Source organism: Candoia aspera, chromosome 1, assembly GCF_035149785.1.
Source record: "Candoia aspera isolate rCanAsp1 chromosome 1, rCanAsp1.hap2, whole genome shotgun sequence".
NCBI classification, from domain to species: domain Eukaryota; kingdom Metazoa; phylum Chordata; class Lepidosauria; order Squamata; family Boidae; genus Candoia; species Candoia aspera.
The window spans coordinates 106,262,184-106,277,441 of record NC_086153.1 but is presented as its reverse complement, the minus strand read 5'-3'; the positions used below and the strand labels follow the sequence as shown (position 1 = coordinate 106,277,441).

At 42.5% G+C, this 15,258-nt stretch overlaps 1 protein-coding gene across 1 annotated transcript; it reads right to left on the bottom strand.

Moving 5' to 3' along the window:
• Positions 1-5,423: 5,423 nt before the first annotated feature.
• On the bottom strand, positions 5,424-11,213 carry CD24 (CD24 molecule). The gene is made up of 2 exons (XM_063311522.1): positions 11,133-11,213; positions 5,424-5,674 (listed from the first exon to the last, which is right to left on the bottom strand). Exons 1-2 carry the CDS (start codon positions 11,199-11,201, stop codon positions 5,513-5,515), a joined length of 231 nt encoding a protein of 76 aa, XP_063167592.1. The 5' UTR covers positions 11,202-11,213; the 3' UTR covers positions 5,424-5,512.
• Positions 11,214-15,258: the final 4,045 nt, after the last annotated feature.

Here is a 15,258-nt window from a genome sequence, read left to right as displayed (position 1 = left end):
TTCTGTCCATACAGTACCCTGTACCGTTGGCCCTGGGCCAGCGTCTTGGGGTCTGCGTGATAAAGCATCAGCTAAAAAGTTTTTCTTGCCTGGTATAAATTTGAGGGTGAAATCAAAGCAACTGAAAAATTCAGCCCAGCGAAGTTGTTTGGGGCTGAGTTTTCGACTGGTGCTTAATGCCTCCAAGTTTTTATGGTCAGTCCACACTTCAAAGGGGTTTGAAGCCCCCTCTAATAAGTGGCGCCAAGTTTCCAAAGCGGTTTTTACAGCAAAAGCCTCTTTTTCCCAAACATGCCACTGTCTCTCTGTTTCCGTGAACTTGCGGGAGAGGTAAACACAGGGTTTTAAAGTGTCAGACTGGTCTGACTGGAGCAGCAGTGCCCCGACGGAGAAATCAGAGGCATCCACCTGTACCACGACAGGCTTAGTGGGGTCAGGATGCTGCAAAATGGGTTCGGTGGTGAAAATTTGTTTGAGCGCATCGAATGCCTGTTGGCAAGTTGGGGTCCATTTAAGGAGCGCTCCTGGGTTCTTTGACCATTGCGTATCCCCCTGAGCTTTAGTTTTTAACAGTTCAGTAAGGGGGAGGGCGATTTCTGCAAAATTTTGGGCAAATGCCCTGTAGAAATTGGCGAATCCAAGGAAACTTTGTAATTGCCTCCTGGTATGGGGAGGCTCCCATGCCACAATAGCTTCAACTTTGGTAGGGTCCATCTCAATACCCTTTGCAGAAATTCTATATCCCAGATAATCGATTTGTGATTGATGGAAGGCACACTTGGACAGTTTAGCATACAACTCAGCTTTTCTCAACTTAGTAAGCACTTGACGCACCAAGTGAGTATGTTCTGACATGGTTTCAGTATAAATCAATACATCATCCAAATACACCAGTACCCCTTTAAACAGGTGGTCGTGCAAGACCTCATTGATAAGTTGCATAAAAACCCCAGGTGCTCCCGATAGACCAAAGGGCAAGACTTTGTATTGGAAAGCCCCAAGAGGACAGTTAAATGCTGTTTTCCACTCATCCCCTTCTCTTATGCAAATGCGAAAATAGGCTTCTCTTAAATCCAATTTTGAGAAGATTTTGCCTCGGGCCAGATGTGATAACATATCTTTGATAAGGGGCAAAGGATATTTATTTAATATTGAGACTGCATTGAGCCCGCAGAAATCGGTACACAGCCTCAAAGAGCCATCCTTTTTTGGTCTAAAGAGAACAGGTGCCCCCACCGGGGAGTTTGCAGGCTCAGTGAAACCCCTAGCCAGGTTTTTGTCAATGAATTCCCTCAGCGTAGCTAGCTCTTTAGGAGACATGGGATAGATTTTTGGGTGAGGTAATTTTACATTGGGGAGAAATTCAATGGCACAGTCTGTTTTTCGGTGAGGTGGCAAGCGGCTTCCTTCTCCCCAAACACATCAGCCAGATCCTGGTATTGGTTAGGCAGTCCTTCTAGAGGCTGAAGTGTTTGTACAGTAGTGTTAGCCACCCGTCCTCCCTCCATGTCCTCTAACAAGTCCTTTCCTGGTACTTTATAAAATCCATCAGCAAACGTTACAGTTCTATGCAGCCAGTTGATAAAAGGGTTTTGTTGAACAAATCAAGGCATTCCTAAAATAACCAAAGGTCCCCCCACTGGAGCTATGACAAAAGGCAATTTCTCCCAATGGGTGCCCATCTGTAAAGCAACCAGTCCTGTGGAGTGGGTGACGGCTTTCCCCCCAGCCATGGTTCCATCCAATTGCGTGAAGATCATGGGCCGTGGCAAAGGGAACGTGGGCAGTTCTAGGGCAGCTACAACATCAGGATGCATCAGCGAACGGGAACAACCTGAGTCTAGCATGGCCCAGACTTCAACAGTTTTGGTTCTAGAGCCCAATTTTACTTTGACAGTCATTGTAGGAAAGTTCCCACTCACCGAATCGTGGTTGCGCCCGGTTTCTTCCACCTGCCCAACGGCGCCCTTCAGGGCAGGTGGAAGCCTTTTCCCGCCGGCTGGTTGAACTGTAATTCCTCTTCCTCTTCCCCAAATGGAAGGTCTGGAGGGTCGAGTTCAGTGCAGGCAGCCTTCATCTTGCGCGGCAGGGATGGCGATTTTCCTGACGCTTTCCCTGGCCGTTCCTCTGGTCGGCGTCTTGGGCACGAAGTGGCACGATTCCCGTCCTTCCCTCATCTCAAGCACTGACCTTTCGCAAATTGTCGTTCTCTTTCTTCCTCCCAACTTTTTGGTTTAGGGCGGCTCGAATATCCAGTGGCACGAGCTCCCTTAGCGACTCGGGTTTGTCTCAGTTCCTTGCTATGGGCATACATTTGTAGAGCGTTTTCCGCGCTGCCCGCCAACTGAATCCACCCGTATAATGTTTTAGGATCGTCCCTACACAAAGCCCAATGGAGGATTTCCGTCTCCAGCCCTTGCTTGAACATTTCCACTAAAGTCGACTGGGACCAATCCTCCACCTTTCCCGCCAGGGCTTTAAATTCTAAAGCGTAGTCTGTGACAGAGAGGGTTCCTTGATAAAGTTTTCTCAGGGAGCTTTTCGCTCTCTCTTGAGCCAATGGGTCTTCAAAGTGCTGTTTTAGTGACCACAGAAACTCATCAAAGTCCTCTAACTCCGTGGCCTCCGCTTGGCATAGCTCTACGTACCAATCAGCTGCCCTCCCCTTCAGCTTGTTGGCAATAAAATTAATTTTGCCCTGTTCCGAATGAAAACTTCGGCCCCAGTCCTCCATATAATGTCTAGCATTTGTAATGAAAAAGGAGAGCATGGTAGGGTCCCCATCAAACTTCACCCCAAACGGTGGGAAGGTTCTTACCGGCTCCACCGGCTGTGGTGGCTCTGCAAACGTCAACGTACGTCGAACCCCCAGTGGTGGCCGATCTCTGGTTGCCCTCGACTCCCTTCCTCCCAATTGTCGGGAAGCCCGAGTCTTACTTCTTCCCCTGCGTGACAGGGACCTCTCTCTTGGGTAAGCCAGCTGGGAGGGGTCTTCTTCCCAGTCTTCCTGTAGTGACCCCGGGCCCCTGGGGATATCCTTTAAGAGGGTCACTATCATATCCATTTTGTCCTCGATTGCTCTCATGCGGGCAGGGGTGACAGGCTCTTCTAAGGGTCTATTGGTCACCACCACCCTCGGTGATAAGGGGATTTCGGGTTCCCAGGATGGCTGTGGAGATCCCCTCCCCGTTCCTGCTTCCACTTCGGGTTGGGGTTCACCCCGTGGTGCCCTGCACCGCCAACAACAGATCATCCAATTGAACATCCCGCCTCTCTCGACGTGCTGCCCTTTGCGCTCTTGAAGTTGGAGCTACCAGAGTCTTCGAGTCCGGCTCTTCTTCGCTCCCTTCACTCTCGCGAAGCGGAGGTTCGATCATCGCTAGCGCTCCCCGTTACCCAAACTTTGGATGGGGCTAGCGGAAAATGATATAAATGATTCTCAGCTTTATGTAATGGTTGCCTAATCCCAAATACTCAGTCTCACAAGCTCGGGCTTAAAGATAACTGATTTATTAAAGGAATAGTATGCAAATACAGAGAAAGCTGAGAATGAGCAAAAGCGCGCCAAATACAAACTTAAAAGCCTTGCCTTCAATCCAGTCCCGCCCCAAGCACCCGTCAGCAAGCACCCCCTCCCAGGTGCCAGCAACCGTTACACGCGCCTGGGAAAGTAACCTTGAATAGGATTGCAAACCCAAACATACATTCCAAAGTCCCAAAACAAAGAAGAGAGCACAAATGGAAAATACCAGCAAAGAGCAAGCTGAGTACACACGGAGAAACGGTTTGACATGTGAAACGTTACGGTGTTAACAGAACATGACAGCAGGGGTGTTAGGGCTGTGTGGCATTTCAGGCGAGGTTCCAAAGAAGGGCATCGAAGCACATAGGAACCCTTAACACAGATGTACCTTTTCCTAGAACCATGCAGCCCCCCTCTCACAGTTGCAGGTTCCCAGAAAAACAGACCTTTTGTTCCCCAGCTTGACAGATACCACTGGATTCAACCCATAGTCACTGAAATATCCTATACCAAGCAGACAAATCCTGCCATGTGCAAGGTCACTGACGAGATTACCAGGAATAGCTCTTAATGGTTCTTTTGAATCCAGTAACTAAATTACAGAAACCTCTGCCCTAATTTTTAGCAGAATATTGAAGATCTGATTGCCAGAAAAACTAGAATATACAAGAATTAGATCCATTGTTTTATTCATAGTTTGAGTGATTTAAAATTATAGCATAATTACATAATCATGAAGTCAAACAGTTATTCAATACAAAAGAAATGCATACATCCCTCCCCCCTCCCAGGGTTTACAATATAGGTACTTGATGATGCAATGCATGTATACAGATTCTGGGTAACAGACTAAATCAAAGGAACAGCTATGGATTTAAAGCCATGATCACACACAGTAAGTGAACAAGACGGTCTATGGACAAGGTTCTGCCTGCAAGCCATTCTATTTTTTATTTCTGAAAAGCCAAACACTTAGATAACATTTTAGTACCAGCTTTAGTTCAAATTACTTACTGTACAGAACGCTTTGTATAGAAATAAATTGTGCAAATGTATCTGTTTCAACCTTTAAAAGATACACACTTTTAGGATTAATATTTCAGGATTTAAACATTTTGTATTTTCATTCAACATTAAGGGAAAAATTATCTGCCCAAATATATTTCATTGGAATAAAATAAACACTAATTGCACCAAAACTGACATTTAGAAACCACCCCCAGAAACTTTAGGAGGAGGCTATCAGAAAAACTATTCAAGTTTAATTATGTAAGTTGATTCCTTATTTCTTTTATATTCGCTATTAGCAACTGATCTTACAATACATTTTAAATATCTTATTCTGCTGGCACATTTGGTTCACTTACAACTTTAATAGAACTGAAACAGAGTAAATGTTTTCCAGTTGGCTTTAAACTATGCAAACTTCATTTTGAACAGCCATACTTTAACAGAGTTTTTTTTTAAGGCAATGTAGTATCTGGGAAATTCCAAAGTGAAATTCTTTATGGAACTATTTCTGCTGGATATCCTTGGATATATGAAATTGAACAAAAATCACTTCGGCGCCATTTTCATTTTTTACTGGTTTTATAAGCTTAGAGGATGAGCATCATTTTCATTCAAATTAAACTCCTTATTTTGCATAGCTTTATCAACTCTCTCCTCTCGGAAGGCACGATCCACGGCTAGTCAAGTTGTCCTCTTGCGTTATGAGTTCAAGGTGTTGAACGTTGGAGTCCACTTGCTGCCTTGTGAATCAGATTACTTTTAAGGGAAGATAGTTTCAGTTCATCAGATATTCTAATCAAGAGTCTTGGTCAAATTGGTATCAGTGACTGAACTGTTGCTTAACTGCACTGGCTGGATACAGGTATTCTGTGCTTTTTTTATATATATAAATCTCACACTAGAATATGAAGATTTCACCATCTTAGATTGTTCAGGGAACTGGGTAGGGAATGATGTTGTTTTCCCAGACAGAGTGTTTTAACAAATATACAGGAAAGAGACTGAGAGAATGAAGAGGCCAGCAGTTGACTGAAGAGCGTTTCCATGTCCCTTGGTAGTGGTATTGGTCATGCTAAATGGCGTAGAAGTCACGTTTGGATTATTGTGCATCGGGGTAGTAGAAGTTTTATTATCCTCTGCCTAAATATGCAAAAGAAAAGAAAAAGACAGACTGTAAAATCAATCAGCAATCAGCACAATTTCCCTTGCTGGCTGGGGAATTCTGGAAGTTGAAGTCCACACACCTTCAGGTTGCCAAGGTTGAGAAACACTGCACTCGTCTGTGTGATTAAATTAATCTATGCACAGAGAGTGACTGTGAAGAGAGTGGCTCTTTTATTTCATCTTGAAATGCGTATACAGTAAATGTCTTTGCCTTTCCTAAAAAGTACATTCCATGCTTATTCAGAAATAAACCCCATCAAGTTCACTGGAGCTTATTCCAAGATAAGCAAGTATAGCATTGCAATAAAAACATATGTTGAGTAAATAATATAATATGCTAAGCAAACAATATCAAATCTTTTTCTTATGTCAGTGAGGCAGACAGTCCATAAGGAAAGAGCTCCATGAAAGCTAGAATGAGAACTCGCAGGCCAGCTTTTGGTATGTCTCACACCAGTATTGACACTGACAGTTTGGATATAATACTCTGAAAGCCGCATACCAAACTAAAATTCCATCCCCCGGCCCCCTATACTTCCTCATCCATCATTGGAAAAATCATGGATTTATCTGAAACATTTTTTTTCTCTTTGGACTTTGTCAGATTTTACTGAGACCCAGATCAAAAGTTAGCAATCCGAAAATCGAAACGCTACTGGAGGTCATCTTAGATGGAAGAACTGATAGTCTGCCCTCTGTATACTCCAGTTAAATTCATAGAGAACTCTACAGCTAGATTCAAACCTTACACAAAACTATAACATGCTTGTTTGGTTTTGGCTGACATGACATGCAAATCCAGGCACTGTTATTTAAACCATTATTTATTATTTCAGTGTTATCTGAACATAGACAACTCTGATTTATTCAACAAAATATGGTCAAACTCTGGCTTAGTATACTATGTAAATCTTGACGCAGCAATTACAATACCGATAGCTCAATTTCATATTAGGTCCTGGGAAGAGATGTGGTCAATTGATGTCAATGGGACCTCTTTATAAATTTAGGTTCTTTTTGACAGATTAAAGTTATGTTTTACTGGCTACCAGGATTTCTTGTTAAGTTCAATAGTGCTGATGGTTCCCTTTAAAACTTTCAGCCACTTTAGATCAACCCCTCCCATAAAATTTCCTCTTGCCCACTGAGATCATCATACAGCCCATCAGCAACCTGAGATTATCTTAACTGGAACATATACTCCCTGCTCTAAAGAGTGGTTATGTTTGTTGTATTATTCTGAGGCTGTCAGAAGACCTCCAACTCTTCTTATGGCTTGCTAGAAGCTTCAGTTTCTGCTCCTGACCATTTTAAATTGTTTAATCAGAAATGTTAAGTAAACTATCACATTAATGCTAGATATGATTGACACTTTGCTAAAGTGGAAGAGATTTTTAAAGTGAAAAGTCTAAACAGGTGCTTAATAGCTACAAGACCGAAGATAAAATTGCACAAGAAATTAATTTATATTTTTGTTCTGGTTATTGCATGCCATGGCAGACAACAGATGAAATAATACATTTTAGGAATTTAAATTACTTGAAGGGCCTTTGATTTTCATGGCACAGGTGTATTTCTTTTGTCACAGTTACTATGCAGTCAACAAGATTTTTAAAACGTGACTACAACATAAAAACTGGCTGAGTTAGTGACAGGAGTGGGGTAAGCACATGCAACACTTCCAGGTCTATTAGATTTGAGCACATGCATTGTCTGTCTCCAGCCACTGAGCACTAATATTTCAAGAATTTTGAAAAAAAAAGTTACATATAATTAGACAAGCAGGAGTATGCTGACTGAGCTAAAACATCACTTTAAACCAAACTATTGTTTCAACGTGTTATGTGATCCCAACTATTATGATTTATGGCTTAGTCTGTTGCCTAAGCCTAGTCAACTGTGGCTTATTCAATAAGCTATGGATCACAGCTTTGTGAAATTTGTGAATAATCAGGTCACAAAAATACCATTATAACCTATTTTTTGATAACCAAGTATTTTATACTACAGAGCCAATTTGGTATAGTGGTTAAAACGCACCAGGCTTGAAACCAGGAGAATTCCAGTTCCAGTCAGCCCCACTAGGTAGAGCAGGCCAGGAAATCAACTCCACAGGAAAGCTAATCTTACTTTTATTGAGATTGGCTATAACAACAGAATCTTGCAAGTCTGCCTGTGTTGTACCTCCTCCTTATAGTTCAGTGAATTAGGGAGGTATCTGAGCCACTTCTGAACATTATCTGGACATACTGGACTTTACCCCTTGTTGCCTTGGCAACAGAGCTTGCATATCTCCATCAAGGTCATCTTCCTTTCTCTCTACAGTTCCAGTCCAACCTTAGGCATGAAGCCAGCTGGATGACTTGGGCCAGTCCCTCTCTCTTGACCATAGGAAGAAGGCAAGGGCAACCACTACCAAAAATGTTGCCAAGAAAACTGCATGGATTTGTCCTGGCAGTCACCAGGAGTAAAGATTGACCCAGTTGATGGATAGATAGATCAAGTTATGTTGTGCTAATGATGTTCTTCATACAGCAGATGAAGTCTGACATCTGGTACATCCAGCAGCTGAGAAAGTGTTGGAAAGCATGGCAGGTTTTGAGAATATGCTTCAATAAGCAGTAACAGATGTAAGGTTGTCAAATGTATAGATTGCAAACCCACCATAATATTCTCCAAATCATGTATGCTAATATAAAATCAAGTCAGTTTCATCCCATCCATCCCAACTGGAGACATGCTTATCATTTTGAGCAAAATTTGCACTCAGTGACCACTGATAGAGTCCAGTCAAGTTTAAGAGACAGCACTCACATCTGCTTACGTATTATCCAGATTAAATTTTTAATTCCAGAAATCCTACACAGCAAGGCTGTTTTTTTCCTTAATAATAAAGGGAATTCCAACTTGTGAAATGCACTTGCAGGATTGCCACCTAACTCTCTACTGTATATTCTGGCTGTTCAGAGTAATTTCTTGTGTTGCATTCTGCACTTACAAAGCAAAAACACCATATACGGTTAACAGGTTAGCTGTAAAGTTAAAGTCAGGAAGCTGGGAGGACACATGGCATAAGAGAGCATTATACTCCAAGCAGCCATTTTGTTATGCATTATCAAACTAATATTAGGAAATTCTCTGTCAATTTTTCAGCTGGATGCTGCTTTTTCTATTAGACCCTTACAGTAACAAATTCACTGCGACAAGAAGCTGCAGGTTATCTAAGAAAAACTTCAAAGTAAACCCTACAGACTCATAAAACTTTTCAAGCCATTCCAATCCCTTCTCAATATTTCCCCAAAGCCCTTTTTAACTGTTAGTTTTTGCTAAATATTTGCTCCAGTTTTATTCTTTGTTATTCCTTTAGCAAGAACTTTCTCATGCCTTCAACTTCATCTCCTAAGCCCATTATAAGGTGACAGACTGAAGTGCAAGTCATCATCTTTTTGAAGCTAGCTGCATAAAATATTAACTTGCTACAGCTTTTATTGTTTTAACATTGGGCCAATTGTTACCTCTCCTCCAGACATTCCTATGGAAAGTGAAAGGAGTCTGGGGAAGCACTGGCTTGTGATTTTTTTTTTAATGCCAAATCAGACAGGGTTTCTAAAATTTCTCCAAAGATTTGCGTAATAATCAAAGGCTTGATAAAGCATATATTCTAGGAAGTGTTATTTGAAAGCTTATTTAATAAAAATAGAAGATTCTTGAACTATCAGGCAACACTACACGGCTATACTAAAATTCACAATGAGGAATCTGTTCTATGGCACTGGTAAGGAAAACAGCCGGACTGTGCAGAGATCTAAATTCAAAGGGCAAAACAGGATTTTGGTGTATATGTAGTACACCTGTCTGGAGCACCTTAAACCAAAGGTGACTTTCCAGGAAGTGTTAGAAAGGACAGCCAAAGACACAGCTACTTTGACAACACTCTCCATAAATGCCTTACATACCCACACACATCTAAATCATATTTTGCCCTTCCAGTCTGGATCTCCACACAGCTCAAGTACACAATTTTGTTGTTATCCGTTCAATCGTGTCTGATTCTCAGAGACTGCCTGGACAACTCCCTGCAGTTTTCCTGGCAAGGTTTTTCAGAAGTGGTTTGCCATTGCCTCCTTCCTAGGGCTGAGAGAGGGTGACTGGCCCAAGGTCACCCAGCTGGCTTTGTGCCTAGGGCGGGATTAGAACTCATGGTCTCCCGGTTTCTAGCCTTGTGACTTAACCACTACACCAAACTGGCTCTCATTATACAAAATTATACACTGAGAATAGCATGTAAGACCCACAGAGAAGTCTGACTGAGAATGAGGTCTCTCAGCAAAGACTCCTGAATGCAGCAAGAAAATCCAACATGGGGAAAAAGCACAAGTAGCCTGAAGGTTTTGTTAAATTCCAACTCTCAGCAGCTCCAGATGATATGAATTGTTCAGCAATACTAGAGGGTCTGCACGTTCTTACTCCACCTAAGTAGCTGCTGCTAATCACTTAGGAAAAGGCAGGCAGAAGACTTGTCAGGTAAAGCCACACTTTCCTACTTCCAAGTTTCCACAGAGCGTAACTTTCTTATCACATTGATTTTAGGTGGTTGATAATGTAGGGTTATGTAAAAAAAAGCTACTCTAGGCAGCTTCTGCAAAACAGAGTGCTGAAAACTGCTTCAGGGAGTAGCTTTTCATGTACTTTATTCTGATTCAATTGCAGTCAAACCAACAGACAGTTTTATTTTACCCAAAACTCCACAACAAGCCTATTTTTATCCCATCAGTGATGTAGCATATGGATGCTTATATTTTCCAGCTAGTAGTGTCTGACATTAAAATATTTAGGCACTAATCTTTAGTGACTTACCTTAGAGTAAAAATTCAATGGGATTTTTACTTCTGAGTAGACACATAAGACTGCAAAAGGAAGTCTTACTAAAGACACCTGGGAAGGGGTGCCAAACCTCCTTTTAAAGAAAGTAAAGGAATTTACTCTTAAAAAAAAAAAGATGAACAGGAGAGGAGGGACAGGGAGGACACTCAATCCTTAGGGAAGTTGAGAAGAGATGGTTGGAATCAGGGATGAAAATATGCAAAACTACGTTAGAGAGGATGGAGTTTGAGGTTTAATCCACATATCACGCTAAACGATGCCTTGCTTAAATCCAGTTTACTGAATAAACCACAGCTGGCTAGGTTCACACAACAGGCTACGCCCAAACCACCTTAATGGCTCAGCGCGATGTGAAAACTCAAAACTCTCGGGATTTTTTCCCCTCAAAATGCAGCTCTTTGATGCTTCGGGCGCAGCAGGAAAGCAAAACACTGAAATAGCAGTTGGGAACCCCGCAAGATGATGATGACGGTAGTAATAATACTAATTGTCCTCTTCTCCCCCTACACCTATTCCCCTGAACAGAACCGCGGGATGCTGGGGCGCTCACCTGAGAGGGCGAAAGAAGCGCCAGGACTAAAAGTCCGAAGGCGAACCGCCAAGCCAGCGTCGTGCCCATGTCTGCTCGTGCCTCCCCACAACTGCTCTAGCAGAGGCGGCGGAGAGCTTTTATGCGCGCGCCAGGCGGCGGGGCGGGTCCGGGGCCTCCTCACCCCCGCCTTCTTTTTCGTTCTGCTTTTGGATACCCCTTTTCCTTCCACCCTCTCCTCCGACTTCATTCATTTCGCAGTTCAGAAGCGCCTTACAGGAATGTACTGGCCAAAGGAAAGAAACACGAGCGTGCCTACCTGGGAAAGGCAGGGGGCGAAGGAGGAAAGGAGAGTCGGTGGTGTTCCTGGATTCTTTAATTTCAACACAAAAGCTGCCGGACTTAACACTTTCTAACCGACTTGATTTGGCAAGAGAAGGAAAAAAAACAACAACACTCTGCATATGCTCCGAAATACTGCTTTTACAGCGACGTCTCTCCGCCTCCCCCTCAAAGGCTAATTATAGAATGTGCAAAGTGGAAAGACCTCCGGGTCATCTAGTTGAACAGCCTACGGGTCTAAGCTTTGATGAATGCAGATTCCAATCAACTCTCCTGTTTTAGAGGAATGTTTGAGCCTCCAGCATACAAAAGCAGAAACAAACAAAAAGTATTGTATTTCTTTTGTGGGATCTAAATCACACTGAAAAAAATGGTCCCCGGAGTAAGTAACTGGTCCCTCTCCAGGGAACTTGGCCCTTCTCTTTGTGCAAATGCAGTTCTGAAAACAGTGTTTCTGGGCATGTGCTGAGCACCTCTCCTCACAAGAGCTCACAGAATAAGCTTTTGCATGTTTTGAATTAGCAGTGGTGCAGCTAACTACTAGCTGGCCTTTGGGCAGAAACTTGTTTCCTACAACCAAAGGACAGGAAACTGTTGTGGGGTGAGTCTGTGCGGTGGCTCATCACGGGAGGATGCGCCTTACTTCTTAATATAGAAATATAAAATGAATTATAGGTAGGGGTAGCTTGCTGGGCAGGACCATAGTAACAGGTGCAGAGATTGTGATTTGTCTTTTACAATGGATTGCTTTTCTAAAACAAACTAGATCTCATTTCCAAGTAGAAGATACAGCAGTCTAAAGCAGAACCTCCATAATACCAGCAATATGTCTGTAGCTTAAAATTAATGAGCTTCACACCTGGAGCATAGCTTCTTCCTACGTTTGAGAAATTTAGTATAGAGAAAAATAATACTGGAGGAGGTTAGAAGCTAGCTTAAACCAAGTGTGTATGGAATGAAATGTCACAATTTTGAATATATTAGACTCTCCAAGAGATCACTCTCATTTAGGACTGTTAAGACCAGAAATCATAGATGCTATGTGCACGCTAAAGCCCCTGCCCCAATTAATAAACACAGTTGCTGTATTTGCCCAGCATGCTATGCTAAAGATAAATAAACCTCATTATGACTTAATATGATGACCTAGTTCACGTAACATACTAAGACTATGACAGGATCCTCACAATACATTAATCCTCAAACTATGCATTGACTAGGCTTTACTCCTAGGCAATCTGAATAGGACCTACAGCTGACCTACTGCTCCTCGCTGAACCACAGCAAAGACAAAATAACTCCAAAAACCCCTGTTGCCTTTTTAAAGTCTGACAATGCAATTGTATGCTTACATATTCATATGTAAGGCCCACTGAGTGCAATGAGGCTTAGTGCTAAGTCAGCGTTAGGTAAATGTCTGGCTGGCGCCTTGACTTCCAAAGATCCCTTCATTCTTACCCACTTCTAGAACAGACTTCTAGAGCTGGAGGAAACAGGCAAAACTCATCTTGAAAAATGAGAGATGCTGAAGCTGGAATGTTAACTCTGACCTCTCATTCCTTCCCCGATTTCTCCAGACTTGTGAAAGATAGCTGTGGGCAGCTAAGGGGAAGGGCCAGGCTTATACAAACTTCTTGATTATATTGGAGTTTTCAGCCATGAATCATTACCCTGAAAACTAATTCTGGAGCTAGAACCTGGTAAGCCTTTCCTCAGGTTAAGCCTGACCCTAGAGAAGCTGGATGGATCATAATGGACCACTAGTCTTGTGGTTAAGGACTTGTCAACCCTCATTCTCTTTTTCCAGCTGTGAGCAGTCAAGCTGATAGTGCTGGGGGATGCTGGGTCACTCCCCAGAAGAGTTATGTTCTCCTTGGAGGCACATTTTTGACAACCTATTGTACTGTGCCATTCAACATTTTCAAATATATCTTCTTCCCCTTGCTTTAATGCAGGGTTTCTCAACCAGGGTTCTGTGGAACCCTAGGGTTCTGCGAGGGGTCACTAGGTGTTCCCTGGGAAATCACATTAAAAAAAAAATTCAAATTTGGGCAACTTCACATTAAAGAGGTAAGTTTCATTCTTTATTTTTAGTTTAAGAACACTGTTAATGCATATATACAGGCCTACACATGAAATGAGTGTAATAATTTTGTAACTTCTGGCCTATATTTGAGCCTGAATGTGCAGGGGTTCCCCGAGGCCTGAAAAATATTTCAAGGGTTCCTCCAGGGTGAAAAGGTTGAGAAAGGCTGCTTTAATGTGTCCTGAGTCAAGGGGATAAGCTTGTACAGTGCAGGAACTAATGAGTTCCAATTGGAGCTTCTATTCTGAGAAGGCTGCTGAAGCCAGAGTGTCCTTTTTGGCCCCTTCCTTCCTGGATTTCAAGAATTCATGCTCCATTGCAGCCCTTGCATTCCCCCAGCATGGACAATATCTTAGACGTCTTTTCATTTGGCTTAGTTCCCCTTCTCTTCACATGAGTTATTGTTTCTGGTAGCTCTGAGCTGAGCTATGACGTGGCTTCTCATCACCTTCTCTGAGATTATCCTGGGGTAGTTTTATTCATTGTGTTCCTTCAGAAAGGCGTATGGGACACCAGGCATTGATTCTATTTGTTTCCTTGCTGGGGGATGCTGCAAAACAAGGAGGACAGGTTTAAAGAAGAGACAAGGAAATGTACGTGATCTGGTTTGTCCTCACTTGTGTTACTCGTTTATTCATGTGGACTTTTCCATCTAAGCCTGTTAAAGCATTTTATCACCCACATAGAATATCTTGCTGAAAAACAGTTATTATTTTCAATGAGAATTCAAAATAGACAAGTAACATGGACTGCATGCTGTCTATGGAGAAGTTCTGTTGCTTCATACTAGCAGTATTAAGAATATAAGAACACCTTCCTCAATCAGATCAATCAAATTAAGTCATCTTAAATAAATTTTTCAATGTTCAGTGCTCAGCCAGCCTCTAAGGCACTCTTTCCCAATCTAGTGCCTTCCAAACTGGAATTGAGTTGTTGTGTAGCAGATCTAGGGGGAATGGATTTCTGTGGTGTGGAAAAAGGCATGAAGGCAGATGCTACCAGTGTTGCTATTATCCTCAAATTTTGGGTGCAGATGTCCAGGGCCTTAGCTGAAGGAAGAATCATAGAATTGGAAGTGATCAGAGATGTCATCTAATCCAGTCCCCTGCCCAGTGCAGAATCTACTACAGCAATGTTTCTGGGGGAATTCTGGGAGTTGAAGTCCACACATCTTAACGTTGTTGTGGTTGAGAAACACTGTACTACAGCATCTCTGATAGATGACCGTCAAGCCTCCTGTGAAAGAGAATTTATCACATGTGGCAGCCTGTTCCACTGACTGACAGCTCATTCAGTCAGGAAGTTCTTCCTAACATCCAGCCTGACAATGTTTCCTCATAATTTTATCCCATTACTTTTGGTCCTTCCTTCTGAGGCAATCCATTACTTTTGGTTCTTCCCTCTTCTATGTGACAACCCATCAGATTTTTGAAGACTGCTGTCATATATCCCCTTAGTCTTCTTTTCTGTAAGCTAAACATACCCAGATCCTTTGACTGTTTTTCCTAGGCCTTGGTTTCCAGGCCTTTCACTACCACGATTGCCCTTCTCTAAACCTGTTCCAATGTGTCAGTAATTTTTTTCCCTGGTACTCAGTCAGAACTGGACACAGTATGCCAAATGGGGGCTGATTAGGACAAAATAGAGGAGAACAATTACTTCCAGTGATCTGGATTTCATACCCCTATTAACACACACCCAAACAGCATTTTTACCAGC